Genomic DNA, 14,984 nt, shown 5'->3' with positions numbered 1-14,984 from the left:
TGTTAGCTGTTCACAAACGATTCACTTTATTGTTTTAATCTGATCACTACATATTAGATACAGATATATTTGTCTGAAGACACTGTGCTGCCTTTTGTGTTTTCATTTCCACTCTAATCCAGTGCTTTGCAGAACTGCAAGTCACTAAACACAAGTGTCATTTTCTGGTGTGATGTGAATCATAGGTATTGTGACTGATATATCATTGTTCTGTGGCATTGTTCTCATAGCTACTTAGTGAGTTGTGGTTAGTTGTTTCTGGATTCCGGCTGCAGTGTGTGTGCTCCTGTAACACCTGCTGCAGCCCTCGTGACTCATAGATGACTGCTCTCTCTCTCTCTCTCTGTGTCACTGAGTTGTTCACTGTAGGGTATAGAGAGACTTCATACTAAAATATAAGCACTGGCACTTAGGTTATACCAAAACCTCGGGTCAACCTTTTGCTGATCCATGGAGAAGATGGCATCTCCTATCTAGGTTTCCTTTAGTGTACACATAGTCTGGGTCACCCAGGGTCCAAATGGAAAGGATGGCTATGACATTGGAAAAGTTCACCCGCTCTCTTGATGCCAAGTCTCTCCCTAGAGTACTGCAGATACAATCTGGATATTATTTTCAAGGTAAGACTGAAGAAGCGCTTATTTAAGTCCTTTTTCAATGGACTGGAATATAATATAATTTGAGTTTAAAGTAACGGGTCAAGGCTATGCAGTATTTTACTATACAATTATATAAACATTAGGTATTTCACGTTACAAAATTCAACGTATAACTGATGTCGATGATTATTTTTAACTGGAGCTTTGAAAAGAAGAGTGTTTGGTAAAATGATTACATTTTCATGAAAATATATAAATTCATAATAAATGAATTATTCATGCTTATTCATGCGTAGCAATTATAGAGTTACCACCCTTGTGTTCTTACTTACTTGGATCTGTTACTCTACAAGGAGAATAGACCATCGACGACTGTACTTAGGTCCATTCATTGCCAAAAGAATAGATCCATTGAAATGTCTTTCTACCAGGTTCTGTGTATGAGCTGTTTGGAAGAGAGTGGAGTTTCTCCTATGGAGAGCTCCTGAAGATCATTGGGATCAGTGTCACCAGACTCATTGTGGAACTTCAGTCTGAGGGTTCCAAATCTATGACAGTAGATCTATCTCTCGACTATCCAGGTGAGTCCAGAAACATCTCAACTGTACCTTGAACATGAAATCAAAATGTTTTGTTGTCAAATTGTACCTTTTATAAAACTTATGTGGATTGATATATTCAGATTTAAATGTTTTAATAATTGTATTAATTATTGTCCTTCACCATTTATTTGTTTTATTTGATTTAACCTTCATTTAACCATGAAGGGCTCATAGAGATTTGAAATCTCTTTTTCAAGAGCGACCTGGCCAAGATAAGCCGCGCCAAGTCATTACACAATTAGACAGATAACATGAAAAACTACAAGTAATCTAGTAAAAACCATAGAATTCGCAAGAGTATAACAAAATCATAAAACAGCTAATTAAAAACAATGACAGGTCAGGGAATCAGTCTCAAAATTCTTCATCAGTCATTTAAAAACACAATCGGGACAAGTTCTTCCAGTTTAAAACTATTTTGTAAGGCGTTCCAAGCCGATGGCGCAGAGTACATAAAATCCCTTTTACGAAATTCAGTTCGGACATTTGGGACAGTTAGCAGGATAAAGTCCTGCGAACGAAGAGAGTACCCACCACATTACCATGTACTGCAGTTTACATTATACATGTAAATGTCCAAACCCCTTCTCGGGTTAGAAAGGGACCTTATCAACATGTGGTTTTGTGCATTGTACCAATTCTTACGATGTCATATATTGCTTTACCTGCCTGTATTTTCAGGCCTTTTCAGGATCGTGGCCGACAAGAGGCCATACGTCAGTATACAGGAGATTGTTGACTCAGTGTGTATCAGCCCTGAGTGCCTGGGTCAGCCAGAGTTCCGCTGCCCTGAGGAACTACAGCTGGCTGAGGGGACCATCCAGGCTGAGGAGAGCTTCAGACTCACTGCTATTAGGACAGAGCACGGAGACAGCCATGTTGACTGTGAGGTCACGCGGAAAGACTCCAAGCACATCTTCACTGTGAAGCTCTCGCACACTGGGGAGTTCTATGAGTGTGCCGACGACCAGTTCTACACCCTCAGGGAGCTGGTGGAATGGAAAATGCCCAAAGGAAGGAAAAGGACAGTGACTTGGGCCAAGTCTTTGCCATCAAAGGAGAAGTGTGTGTCTAAGTTGCCAGAGGACTACAGTGGAGATCTGGTTCTCACACCTGTCTATGAGCTCCAGACTGTGTCCAAGTGTGAGTGTCAAACAGCCCATTAATATTCTCACTTTACGTCAATGTCATGTGGAATGAAGAACACGATAAAATAAAATCACACAATGATACTCTGTATTTTTCATGTTATAATTACATTTTTCTTATCTCGATTTATTTAAAGAGAACACATTGTAATACTGACAACTAATGAACATGACAACTACAGTACACTGGTCTTGGGCCATCAACTTTTGGTTTCATAAGCAGACATGAAAATAGAGGATGTTTTGAAGTGTACTAGTCATCGTTCTGGTCAGGGAATCACAATGATTTTTTACTTTGTAGAACACAAAAAAAAATAAACCAAATTCAAACCAGCATTTAAACAGATCTACTAATGTCAGACCTTCAGAGAGAAATGTTCTGATTTAAAAAATATATAATACTTTATGTATTTATTTTTGGCAAAACATTTTTTATAAGAAATGTCTTAAATTAGAATATTTAGCCTATAGTAGACCATCCTCACTTGTGCTGGCAAACTAAACAGAAATAATCACATTTTTGTTCACAGTTGGGAAGAACGTTGTTTTCATCCCATCTACCCTTGACGTTGAGGTGTTGGACGTAACCGAGGAGAGTGACGGTGCCTGTTTCATGCAGCCTCTGTCACTCCGTGATGTCTTTGCCAAGCCGAGCGAGGTCTTCCCCTTCAGGGCTGAGATCATAGAGCCACCATCACAAGTTCAGGAGGAATTGGGTTTCCTGACATCCTCTAAGCAAGTCATTGTCCACAGTGCATACCAGACCAAGAGGATCTTAGCGTCTGAGATCCGCAGTGAGGCCCAAAGACGCTTCCTCATTCCAGTGTCTTACAACGGCAGGTTCAAGCGCAGGCCCCGGATGTTCCCCACAGCATATGACCTAGAGGTAGCCAAGAGTGACATGGAGCAGCTCCACGTGGTGGCTACCAGGGCCTTTGAGGCCGACTACGAGGGGCTGTCCTCGGTACTGGTGGGAGACCAGTACCTGGTCCACAAAAGGGAGACCAGCGAGGTGATCTATGGTGGCAGGAGAAAGACGGTGGAGGCCCTGGCCTGTGAGAAGATGGTGGGGAAGAAGTACAAGGCCGTGCTGATCCCCATGTGTCTGGATGGCGGCTTTGTGGAGGTGGTCCACGACAAGAAGCAGTACATGCTCTCAGAGGTCTGCCACAGGTTCTCCCTGCCCTTCAACGTCAAGGTGTCTATGAGGGACCTCTCAGTGATGGAGGACCTCCTGGCTGGGGCCACAGGGCTGCAGCTGGAGGAGGAGATCACTGACCCCTACCTTCTTGTCTCCACCCCGGACCTGGCCCAGTGCTGGGAGGTGCCTGTCAACCGCATCAACATGACCCTGCAGCTCCTGCAGCAGTGGAGCGGCCCAGAGCCAACCCAGGGCAAGGCTGTCTGCTCGGCTGTGGAGGAGATAGGAGAGGACTGCTATTTTACCCTGAGGAGGTACGTCAATGCCAGTGTGCTGCCTCCCCCTCGACCACCCAAGAGACATCAACAGCCCTTAGAAGACACATTGAAACTGCAGCCTCCCAGGCCAAAGAAGCCAGACCCCCCCTCTCCAAAGGTGAGTCAGTCATCCATTATAGTTCATGCATTAATAAATGATAAAATATCTATAACACAACAACATTAGCTATCAGATTTAAATAAAAAGTTATATTCAATTGATTACTGTACTAATGATTTGTGTTATTATATTGAAGAGCCCACATACAGCCAAACCAGCCATGCCTAGCCCTAGTTCGTCTGATTGTGCAGAACAGAACACCTCTATACCAAGAAATGAAACATCCCTCACAAGTCTGGTTGCAGTGCCTAAACCAGGCCCACAAAAAGGTTTGTCTATGTTTCTATATTCCATCAAAATAGTTGTGTTAATTTTATGTCATTCAACATGCTGGAGGGATAGTGGTATGAAATATTGCAGCAGACTATTTTGCAACTAAACTTTATTTCTCAACTGTCAATATCCTTCTGAGACCTCCCCACCCCAAAAAAGTTTTTTGCTGTTGTTATTTATTTATTATTGTAAGTGCAAAATTGTCCTCTGTAGTAATCATTAGGACGTGTATATATATATGTATATGTATATGTGTATATATATATGTATATATATATATATGTGTGTGTGTGTGTGTGTGTGTGTGTGTGTGTGTGTGTGTGTGTGTGTGTATATATATGTGTGTGTGTGTAATATATATATATATATATGTGTGTGTATATATATATGTACATGTGTATATATATATATATGTGTATATGTGTGTATATATGTATATGTGTATGTATATATGTGTGTATATATATATATATACATATGTGTGTGTGTATGAAAACGTTTGGGCACCCCTGGCAATTTCTGCGATTTCCATTTATAAATAATTGGGTGTTTGGATCAGCAATTTCATTTTGATCTATCAAATAACTGATGGACACAGTAATATTTCAGTAGTGAAATTAGGTTTATTGGATTAACAGAAAATGTGCAATATGCATCAAAACAATCTAACAACAATTAGACAGGTGCATAAATTTGGGCACCCCAATAGAAACATCCCATCAATATTTAGTAGAGCTTCCTTTTGCTAAAATAACAGCCTCTAGACGCTTCCCATAGCCTCTAATGAGTGTCTGGATTCTGGATGAAGGTATTTTGGACCATTCCTCCTTACAAAACATATCCAGTTCAGTTAGGTTTGATGGTTGCCGAGCATGGACAGCCCGCTTCAAATCATCCCACAGATTCTCAATGATATTCAGGTCTGGGGACTGGGATGGCCATTCCAGAACATTGTACTTGTTCCTCTGCATAAATGCCCGGGTAGATTTTGAGCAGTGTTTTGGGTCATCTTGTTGAAATATCCAGCCCCGGCAACTTTGTGACTGATTCTTCAACATTATTCCCAAGAATCTGCTGATATTGAATGGAATCCATGCGACCCTCAACTTTAACAAGATTCCCAGTACCGGCACTGGCCACACAGCCCCACAGCATGATGGAACCCCCAACCAATTTTTACTGTGGGTAGTAAGTGTTTTTCTTGGAACGCTGTGTTCTTTTGCCACCATGCATAACATCCGTTGTTATGACCAAATAACTCAATCTTTTCATCAGTCCACAGCACCTTATTCCAAAATGAAGCTGGCTTGTCCAACTGTGCGTTTGATTACCTCCAGCGACTCTGTTTGTGGCGTGTGTGCAGAAAAGGCTTCTTCCGCATCACTCTCCCATACAGCTTCTCCTTGTGCAAAGTGCGCTGAATTGTTGAGCGATGCACAGTGACACCATCTGCAGCAAGATGATGTTGTAGGTCTTTGGAGGTGGTCTGTGGGCTGTTTTTGATCGTTCTCACCATCCTTCGCCTTTGCCTCTCCGATATTTTACTTGGCCTTCCACTTTTGGCCTTAACAAGAACTGTGCCTGTGGTCTTCTATTTCCTCACTATGTTCCTCACAGTGGACACTGAAAGCTTAAATCTCTGCGATAGCTTTTTGTAGCCTTCCTCTAAACCATAATGTTGAACAATCTTTGTTTTCAGGTCATTTGAGATTTTTTTTAGGCCCGCATGTTGCCACTCTTCAGAGGAGAGTCAAAGAGAACAACAACTTGCAATTGGCCACCTTACATACCTCTTCTCATGATTGGATGCACTTGTCTATGACATTCAAGGCTTAATGAGCTCACCAAACCAATTGTGTGTTCCAATTAATCAGTGCTAAGTAGTTACAGGTATTCAAATCAACAGAATGACAAGGGTGGCCACATTTTTGCATAGCATATTTTTCACATCTGATTTAATTTCATACAACTTAATATTGCTACACTAAAAATCTTTGTCTGGACAATACCCCAGTACACAGCTTTTATTAGAAAATGAATGGCATGCCACTGTGATCATTTTTTGACAGAGTAAATTATTATGCAGCCTCAGAGGGGTGCCCAAACCTTTTCATACGACTGTATATATATATATACACACACATATTATTATTATGATAAAAAAATTAAAAAAGTATATATGTATATATAAAACATTACAGTCAATGGGTACAGTAGATGAAAAACATAGTTATGGTTTCCGGGTGTCCACTACAAAGGACATATCTTGATAAGCTCTTATTTAGCTCTTATATCATGTGAAAAAAGTATTACATAGTCCAGACAACTCACTTAACTATTCCTGATGTATTCACTTAATAGAAACTATTTGAGTATCAAATTTCCATCAAATGTGCACATTTTTACTGCAGCCATTTTTATAAGAACTAGGAAGATACGGTCAAGGACCCACCCCCACACATGTGATATCATTGAAAAGCCCAGAATGTCCTGTCAAAGGGACATTACTTATAAGGCCTCCGAAATACGGACCAAGAACTGATCCACTAGAGAGGAAAGAAATGAATTGCTGGGCCTCAGGAGGATAAAAAATACTTATAGATTTGCAATGTATTTATCTCTCTGTCAAAATGTTGCCTTTGATTATTTTGCCTTGCTGTGTTTATGTTCTCTCCCCAGCCATTGTTGAAGAAAACGGTCCTCACAACAATACAATTGAACAGGATGATGACTACACTCATGATTATGAATACATTGATGAGGATGAACTTGACAGCATCAGGAGAAAATTTAATGACCAAAGTATTCACATAACAGACAAGAAGAAATCAGAAAAAATTGCCATGCAGACTGCAAAACAGGTTTAGTATAGAAGTGAATGATTGGTTTTGATGACTATCTAATACATATCTAACCCAAGCTCAAAGTCTACCCCCATATTGTTTGTGTAAAGATCAATACAAATGTTGGCATGTGATATATGCTGTACAGTGCCTTCAGAAATTATTCACACACTTTTTCCACATTTTGTTGTGTTACTAAGTGGTATTAAAATGAATTTCATTGTCACTTTTTTTGTCAACGATCTACACAAAATACTCTGTAATGTAAAAATGGAAGAAAAATTCTAACATTTGTAAAAGATTCATGAAAAATAAAACACTAATATATCTTGATTAGATAAGTATTCAACCCCCTGAGTCAATACATGTTAGAATCACCTTTCTGGTTAAGTCTAAGACTTTTCTACACATGGATTGTGCAACATATTCCCATTATTATTTTCAAAATACCTCAAGCTCTGTCAAATTGGTTGTTGATAATTGCTAGACAATCATTTGCAGGTCTTGCCATAGATTTTCAAGCAGATTTAAATTGAAACTGTAACTTGGCTTGAATGGAACATTCACTGTCTTCTTGGTATGCAATTCCAGTGTATATTTGGCCTTGTTTAAGTTTATTGTCCTGCTAAAAGGTGAATTAATCTGCCAGTGTCTGGTGGAAAGCAGACTAAACCAGGATTTCTTCTACAATTTTGTCTGTGCTTAGCTCCATTCCATTTATTTGTATCTGTAAAAACTCCCGTCTTTAAAGATGACAAGCACACCCATAACATGATGCACCCACCACTATGCTTGAAAATGCAGAGAGTGGTACTCAGTAATGTGTTGTATTGGGTTTGCCTGAAACATAACACTTTGTATTCAGGACAAAAAGTGAATTGCTTTGCAACATTTTCTGCTGTATTACTTTAGGGTCTTGTTGCAAACAGGAAACATGTTTTAGGATATTTTTTATTCTGTACAAGCTTCCTTCTTTTCAATCTGTCAGTTAGGTTAGTATTGTGGAGTACCTACAGTGTTGTTGATTCATCCTCAGTTTTCTCCTAACACAGCCATGTTCAAAGGGATATACAATGTCATTTAAAAAAAATAAAAAATGTTTACCAATAGGTGCCCTTTGCGAGGCATTGGAAAACCTCCCCGGCCTTTGTGGTTGAATCTGAGTTTGAAATTCACTGCTCGACTGAGGGACCTTACAGATAATTGTATGTGTGGGGTACAGAGATGAGGTAGTCATTCATAAATCATGTTAAACACTATTATTGCACACATAGTGATGAGTCCATGAACTTATTATCTGATATGTTAAGCACATTTTTGCTCCTGAATGTATTTAGACTTGCCATAACAAAGGGGTTGAATACTTTTGTAAAAATGTCTAAAAGCATGATTCCACTTTGACATTATGGGGTATTGTGTGTAGGCCAGTGAAAAAAATGTATACATTTAATTAATTTTAAATTCCGTCTGTAACACAACAAAATGTGGAAAAAGTCAAGTGGTGTGAATACTTTCTGAAGGCGCTGTAATGTTCATATTTCAAGCAAAATGTTATGCTCTTTATACTGAGCCACTCTTCCATTTAAATGTATTATTATATTCATGATACAAGAAATAAATTTTTGTACGTTAATCAACAAGGACATTTGCCTACTGTGGAAAATTAATAATTACAAAAACTCAGGATGTGTAAATACTACTGTGTGAAATGTATTCAGAAACATTTAACAATTAATCATTATGAATGGCATCTGATGTTAACTTTGGGACAGGTTGAAACTGAGCTAGTTGGAGTGTCGGACTGATTTGCTGAATCCTCAGCAGCTGCGTGTCATCTCTTTGAGAATGGAGAAGAAGGTGGAAGCAGCAAACTTAGGGTCATGGACCAGATCCTGTAGGAGCTCCCGGCCCTTCTCCCGAGCCTTGTCAGAGCACATGGCCGAGCGCCAAATCCTCACCAGAGAACCCACTGTCATAAGGAAAACAACAGGAAAATGTGTAAGGATGTGGTTTAACCTGATGCAAGTGATGTGTTACTGTAGATCTCTCAATCTCTCAATGCACTTCATACAGTTCACCACTAGAGGGAGACTGCAGACTACATCAGGGTTCTCCAATCCTGTTCCTGGAAAGCTATCCTCCTGTAGGTTGGTTTTCGCTCTAACCCCATTTGTAAATAACCTGTTTCAGCTTATCAACCAGGTAATTATTAGAATGAAGTGCGCTAGATAGAGTTGGAGTGAAAACCTAGAGGATGGTAGCTCTCCAGGAACAAGGTTGGAGAGCCCTGGACTACATTGTTACAGACTGGCATCTGTCTACCATCTCAATTTGACTCTGAAATGTATATTTCACTCTACTTATCATACAAGCAAAACATATCATTATATTTTCTGAATATTTGTCTTGGAAGACTAAAAGTACTCACTCAGAATCCTGTTCATTCTGGTCATCCAGCCAAAGATATAGAGGGTGTGGTTCTCCTCCTTGCTGAGGTCAGCTATGTTAGGGGCGCTATCCCCCTCCTGAAGCACCCTGCTGGGCAGAGGGCTCATGAACAGCACAGAGTTATTCAGGTTGGACTGGAAGTATGTTGCTGCTACGTAGTCTGCAGAGTTCATCCAGTTTTTGGCGAATGAAACCTCTGGGCTGGAATAGTAGCTCATCCTATAAAGTTCAAAGGTTTGATTTGGACGTACAGTAAGGACTCAATTGTGACTCAGTGATTGCGTCCAATAATGTTGTTATTTTGTTAGATTGAGGCAAAAGCTGATTGGAGGACAGAGCATACAGTTTGAACTGAGAGTCATATGTTTAAATGAAACAAAAAAGTTGTTGTCAGAGTTCCAACAATGAAGGAAGACAAACAGCGCATTGACAACTGGTGATGACCTGCAGAATGATACTATATGTTCATACTCACTTTGCCCTGCAGCTGGTTGAGGCAGTATTCAAAGAGAGCTGTTGACCTGCCCAATAGACACCCAGAATCTGGTCCCTTTTCTCAAAGTCAGAAATCTCAGATGCACTCACATCTTTCAGAGTCTACAATGGAATGGTAGCATATTAAAAACCAAGACCAACAATTCATTCTATGCAATCACCAATGAGTCACTTATGAATAGTAACTTACACAACTAAAGGAACATACAGATTATGCCTCCTATAGGGAAAAGGGAAAAGTAGATGCTCATTAAATACCTGGAAGAATTCTTCCCACTTGGCCATAAGGTCTGGATACTTAGTAGAGCACTCTGTGTAGGAGGTGCAGTAGTCCTCTGCTGCCTCAGCTGGTGTCTGTACCTGGACCTGAATGAGACCATCTCCAATCACGTCTTTCTGCACAGCAGCCAGGAACGGGATCACTGAAAGGTAGTAGTTCACACCTGAACAGACAGAGAGGTTACTAATGGTATTTTATTGACAAGCTGTAAATGTTAAAGGTCTAGTGCAGTCAGAATCAATTTTTTTTGTATTATATTGTACAACAGCTGATAAAGTGTTATTTCCTGATAGTTGCCCGTCTACACAGGACCTTCTAATCAGCAGGTTTGCATGTGCGGGAGTGTCGGCTTTCCATGGTAACATCACCAAGCGGTAAATTAGTTAATAGACCTACATTATAGCAAAAAGAGTTCCAGACATCTCTGCCAATAACAGCTAGTTTTCCGTTTTACTCAGACCTCTGCTAGACAGTCCTAGCAAATGCTTTTACTAAAAAGCTATTTTTGTATATTTTTTTAGATTTTAATGGAAAAATATTACAGTAAGGTACTTAATTGTTCCTCAGAAATGATTTGATATTGATATAAAAAAAGGACTGCATTGGACCTTTAACTGCACATGTAGGGCCACACACATGGCCTGCATGGTTGAATATGTGTAACACTACTGTACTTACAGGCCCACCAGCTTGTAGCAGAAATGCACATGGGATCTCCTTCCTTTCCACATGTTGTAGCGCCAGTAGGGTCAACCAACCGTCCTATAGGAACAGAAGCGCATCTGGTCACATCACTTTTGCTTTTCATTTCCACATGAAAACCTTTGAGAAATGTATTCACTCCTACCCCAGAACAAAGTCAACATGATTGGTGTACTGTACCACCAAAAAAACTATGTGCATATAGTGTTTACATGACAATGTGTATGTACAGTGGCACTCTTGATAAAGATGAGCAATATTGACTGAAAATCAATAATTAAAATGCTGAGAAATGAATGGTAAATAATGTATTGTGTCATTTATAATAAAAGTGACTCCAAAATAAGAATAGAATATGTTTCTGAGCACTTCTACATGTGGACGCTACCATGACGATGCATAATCCTGAATGAATAGTGAATAATGATGAGTGAGAAATTTACAGAGGCACAAAGATCATACCCCCATGACATGATGACTTCTCACCATTACCAATAACAGGGGAGGTTAGCATGTTATATCATACCCCCATGACATGATGACTTCTCACCATTACCAATAACAGGGGAGGTTAGCATGTTATATCATACCCCCATGACATGATGACTTCTCACCATTACCAATAACAGGGGAGGTTAGCATGTTATATCATACCCCCATGACATGATGACTTCTCACCGTTACCAATAACAGGGGAGGTTAGCATGTTATATCATACCCCCATGACATGATGACTTCTGACCATTACCAATAACAGGGGAGGTTAGCATGTTATATCATACCCCCATGACATGATGACTTCTCACCATTACCAATAACAGGGGAGGTTAGCATGTTATATCATACCCCCATGACATGATGACTTCTCACCGTTACCAATAACAGGGGAGGTTAGCATGTTATATCATACCCCCATGACATGATGACTTATAACCATTACCAATAACAGGGGAGGTTAGCATGTTATATCATACCCCCATGACATGATGACTTCTCACCATTACCAATAACAGGGGAGGTTAGCATGTTATATCATACCCCCATGACATGATGACTTCTCACCATTACCAATAACAGGGGAGGTTAGCATGTTATATCATACCCCCATGACATGATGACTTCTCACCATTACCAATAACAGGGGAGGTTAGCATGTTATATCATACCCCCATGACATGATGACTTCTCACCGTTACCAATAACAGGGGAGGTTAGCATGTTATATCATACCCCCATGACATGATGACTTCTAACCATTACCAATAACAGGGGAGGTTAGCATGTTATATCATACCCCCATGACATGATGACTTCTCACCATTACCAATAACAGGGGAGGTTAGCATGTTATATCATACCCCCATGACATGATGACTTCTCACCATTACCAATAACAGGGGAGGTTAGCATGTTATATCATACCCCCATGACATGATGACTTCTAACCATTACCAATAACAGGGGAGGTTAGCATGTTATATCATACCCCCATGACATGAGGACTTCTCACCGTTACCAATAACAGGGGAGGTTAGCATGTTATATCATACCCCCATGACATGATGACTTCTAACCATTACCAATAACAGGGGAGGTTAGCATGTTATATCATACCCCCATGACATGATGACTTCTCACCGTTACCAATAACAGGGGAGGTTAGCATGTTATATCATACCCCCATGACATGAGGACTTCTCACCATTACCAATAACAGGGGAGGTTAGCATGTTATATCATACCCCCATGACATGATGACTTCTCACCGTTACCAATAACAGGGGAGGTTAGCATGTTATATCATACCCCCATGACATGATGACTTCTCAGCATTACCAATAACAGGGGAGGTTAGCATGTCTTCGGGGTATGATCTTTCACCCAAATACAAAAAAATTGACATCTTTATTTACAAGAATCTTAAGGGTGTCAATAATTTTGACACATACCTGTTTGAGAGAAGAACGTATTACTTGTTAAACATATCTTTCTTTGAGCAATTGCATTGGTATAAATAATATAATTTCCCATTTTTTGGAGCATACAAAATAGCTCAGTATTTGAATTATTTATTTTACACATTCATTATTGCCCATCTTTATCAAGGGTGTCAATCATTTCAGACTCCACTGTATTTGGCTTTTCAAAGCTACTTAATGATTGCCCAACATACCTGATCTGAGTTTCCAGCCCATCTGCAGAGGCAGGCCCCAGAACAGACTGTCAGTCTCATTGGTTCCCATGGAGGCCATGTACTTGTCTGTGGATCCCATCAGTATCCTATACAGACTCATCCTCTGCAGGTAGTTCCAGGGGTTGATTGTGACCACGTTGTCCACCTGAGGCAGTTCTGACAGCTGGCTGGGTGCCTGGTCCCAGAGGATGGGGAGGCCATTTTCAGTGACCACAGCTGCGTTGGCCCACAGGGCAACTAGCTGAAGCAGGGAGAGGGTCCAGATGCACTGCATGCTGGCTAACTTACTAACTGCACACCTAAATAAGTAACAGATCCCCCCTTTTGTACTGGACTGGGCAATGCACTTTGGACTTACAAAGCCACATGACAGAGAAGAGGTACCAGTGGGTGTAAATCCACTGAAATCACTATTTCTCATCATGCGGTTTTCTGTCCACTCTGTACTTTTGAAGAGCCATAGGACAGAAGTCAGAGAAACAACCAATCAATGTTCATAGACGGACAGAGACATCAGCCATCAGCAAACGTGATCTATAGAGATGTAAGAGGCTTCATTCATTCATCAGTGATTGCTTCATCATTATTCTAAAAGAGCTTGGGCACGTTCCTCTGTCCAGGGGTTGCTGACGCATGCCTGATCTTACAATGCCTGGATAGGTATTTTAAGTATCAGCTAACCACATATGCAATAGTGGGAAAAGTACCACATTTTCATACTTGCGTAAAAGTAAATGTACCTTAATAGAAAATGACTCAAGTAAAAGTGAAAGTCACCCAGTAAAATACTACTTGAGTGAAAGTATTCTTGTTTTAAATATACTTAAGTATCAAAAGTAAATGTAATTGCTAAAATATACTTAAGTATCAAAATAAAAGTATTACTCATTTTAAATTCTTTATATTAAGCAAACAAGAGGACACAATTTTCTTGTTTTTTAAATGTACGGATAGCAAGGGGCATACTCCAACACTCAGACATCATTTACAAACAAACATTTGCCAGATTAGCGGCAGTAGGGATGACCAGAGATGTTCTCTTGATAAGTGAGTGAATTGGACCATTTTCCTGTCCTGCTAAGCATTCAAAATGTAACGAGTATGTTTGGGTGTCAGGGAAAATGTATGGAGTAAAATCTTAGCAACCAGGAAATGACCAAGCGATTTCTGCATAGTGCATCTTTAAGTACTTTACACCACTGATCATATGTTATAGCAATCTGTCAGTCAATGACACAGTCGATGACATGGCACGCAACCATTGGTTGTCAGAGCAGGGGAATGCGACCATTGTCTATACCTGGCCTGCCATTGTCGACCCTGCCACGAACTTGTTCACTGTCACTAGCCGGCTACCACCCGGTTACTCAACCATGCACCTTAGGCTGCTGCCCTATGTATATAGACATGGAATCACTGGTCACTTTAATAATGGAACACTGGTCACTTTAATAATGTTTTCATACTGTTTTACATATGTATATACTGTATTCTACTATATTCTAGTCAATGCCACTCCGACATTGCTCGTCCTAATATTTACAGTATATATTTCTTCATTTAAAAAATTGACTTTGAGATTTTTGTGTATTGTTGTGAATTGTTAGATACTACTGCACTGTTGGAGCTAGGAACACAAGCATTGCGCTACACCCGCAATAACATCTGCTAAATATGTATATGTGTCCAACACAATTTGATTTGATTTGATTTTTACTCCCCTGTGTGATTCCCGTTTGTTAATGCTTGTCTATGTTTACTTTGCAATGTTTTCCAAAGTCAGCTAACAGTAGGCTAGGCTAAGATAAATGTGAGGGTAGA

General features: G+C 40.0%; 2 protein-coding genes across 2 annotated transcripts; one reads left to right on the top strand and one right to left on the bottom strand.

Moving 5' to 3' along the window:
* The first annotated feature begins 226 nt into the window (after positions 1 to 226).
* LOC109900693 (protein THEMIS) lies at positions 227 to 8,689 on the top strand. The gene is made up of 6 exons (XM_020496439.2): positions 227 to 620; positions 1,031 to 1,180; positions 1,883 to 2,344; positions 2,880 to 3,925; positions 4,065 to 4,197; positions 6,881 to 8,689. Exons 1-6 carry the CDS (start codon positions 521 to 523, stop codon positions 7,066 to 7,068), a joined length of 2,079 nt encoding a protein of 692 aa, XP_020352028.1. The 5' UTR covers positions 227 to 520; the 3' UTR covers positions 7,069 to 8,689.
* LOC109900692 (protein LEG1 homolog) lies at positions 6,971 to 13,470 on the bottom strand. The gene is made up of 6 exons (XM_020496438.2): positions 13,143 to 13,470; positions 10,946 to 11,029; positions 10,246 to 10,430; positions 9,968 to 10,089; positions 9,473 to 9,711; positions 6,971 to 9,013 (listed from the first exon to the last, which is right to left on the bottom strand). The coding sequence occupies exons 1-6, from the start codon at positions 13,435 to 13,437 to the stop codon at positions 8,862 to 8,864; spliced, it is 1,077 nt and encodes a 358-aa protein (XP_020352027.1). The 5' UTR covers positions 13,438 to 13,470; the 3' UTR covers positions 6,971 to 8,861.
* Between the last annotated feature and the right edge of the window lie 1,514 nt (positions 13,471 to 14,984).

The sequence above is a fragment of the Oncorhynchus kisutch genome, linkage group LG12 (assembly GCF_002021735.2).
Source record: "Oncorhynchus kisutch isolate 150728-3 linkage group LG12, Okis_V2, whole genome shotgun sequence".
NCBI classification, from domain to species: domain Eukaryota; kingdom Metazoa; phylum Chordata; class Actinopteri; order Salmoniformes; family Salmonidae; genus Oncorhynchus; species Oncorhynchus kisutch.
Note: the sequence above shows the minus strand (reverse complement) of the source record. Positions and strands in the feature narration are given on the sequence as shown.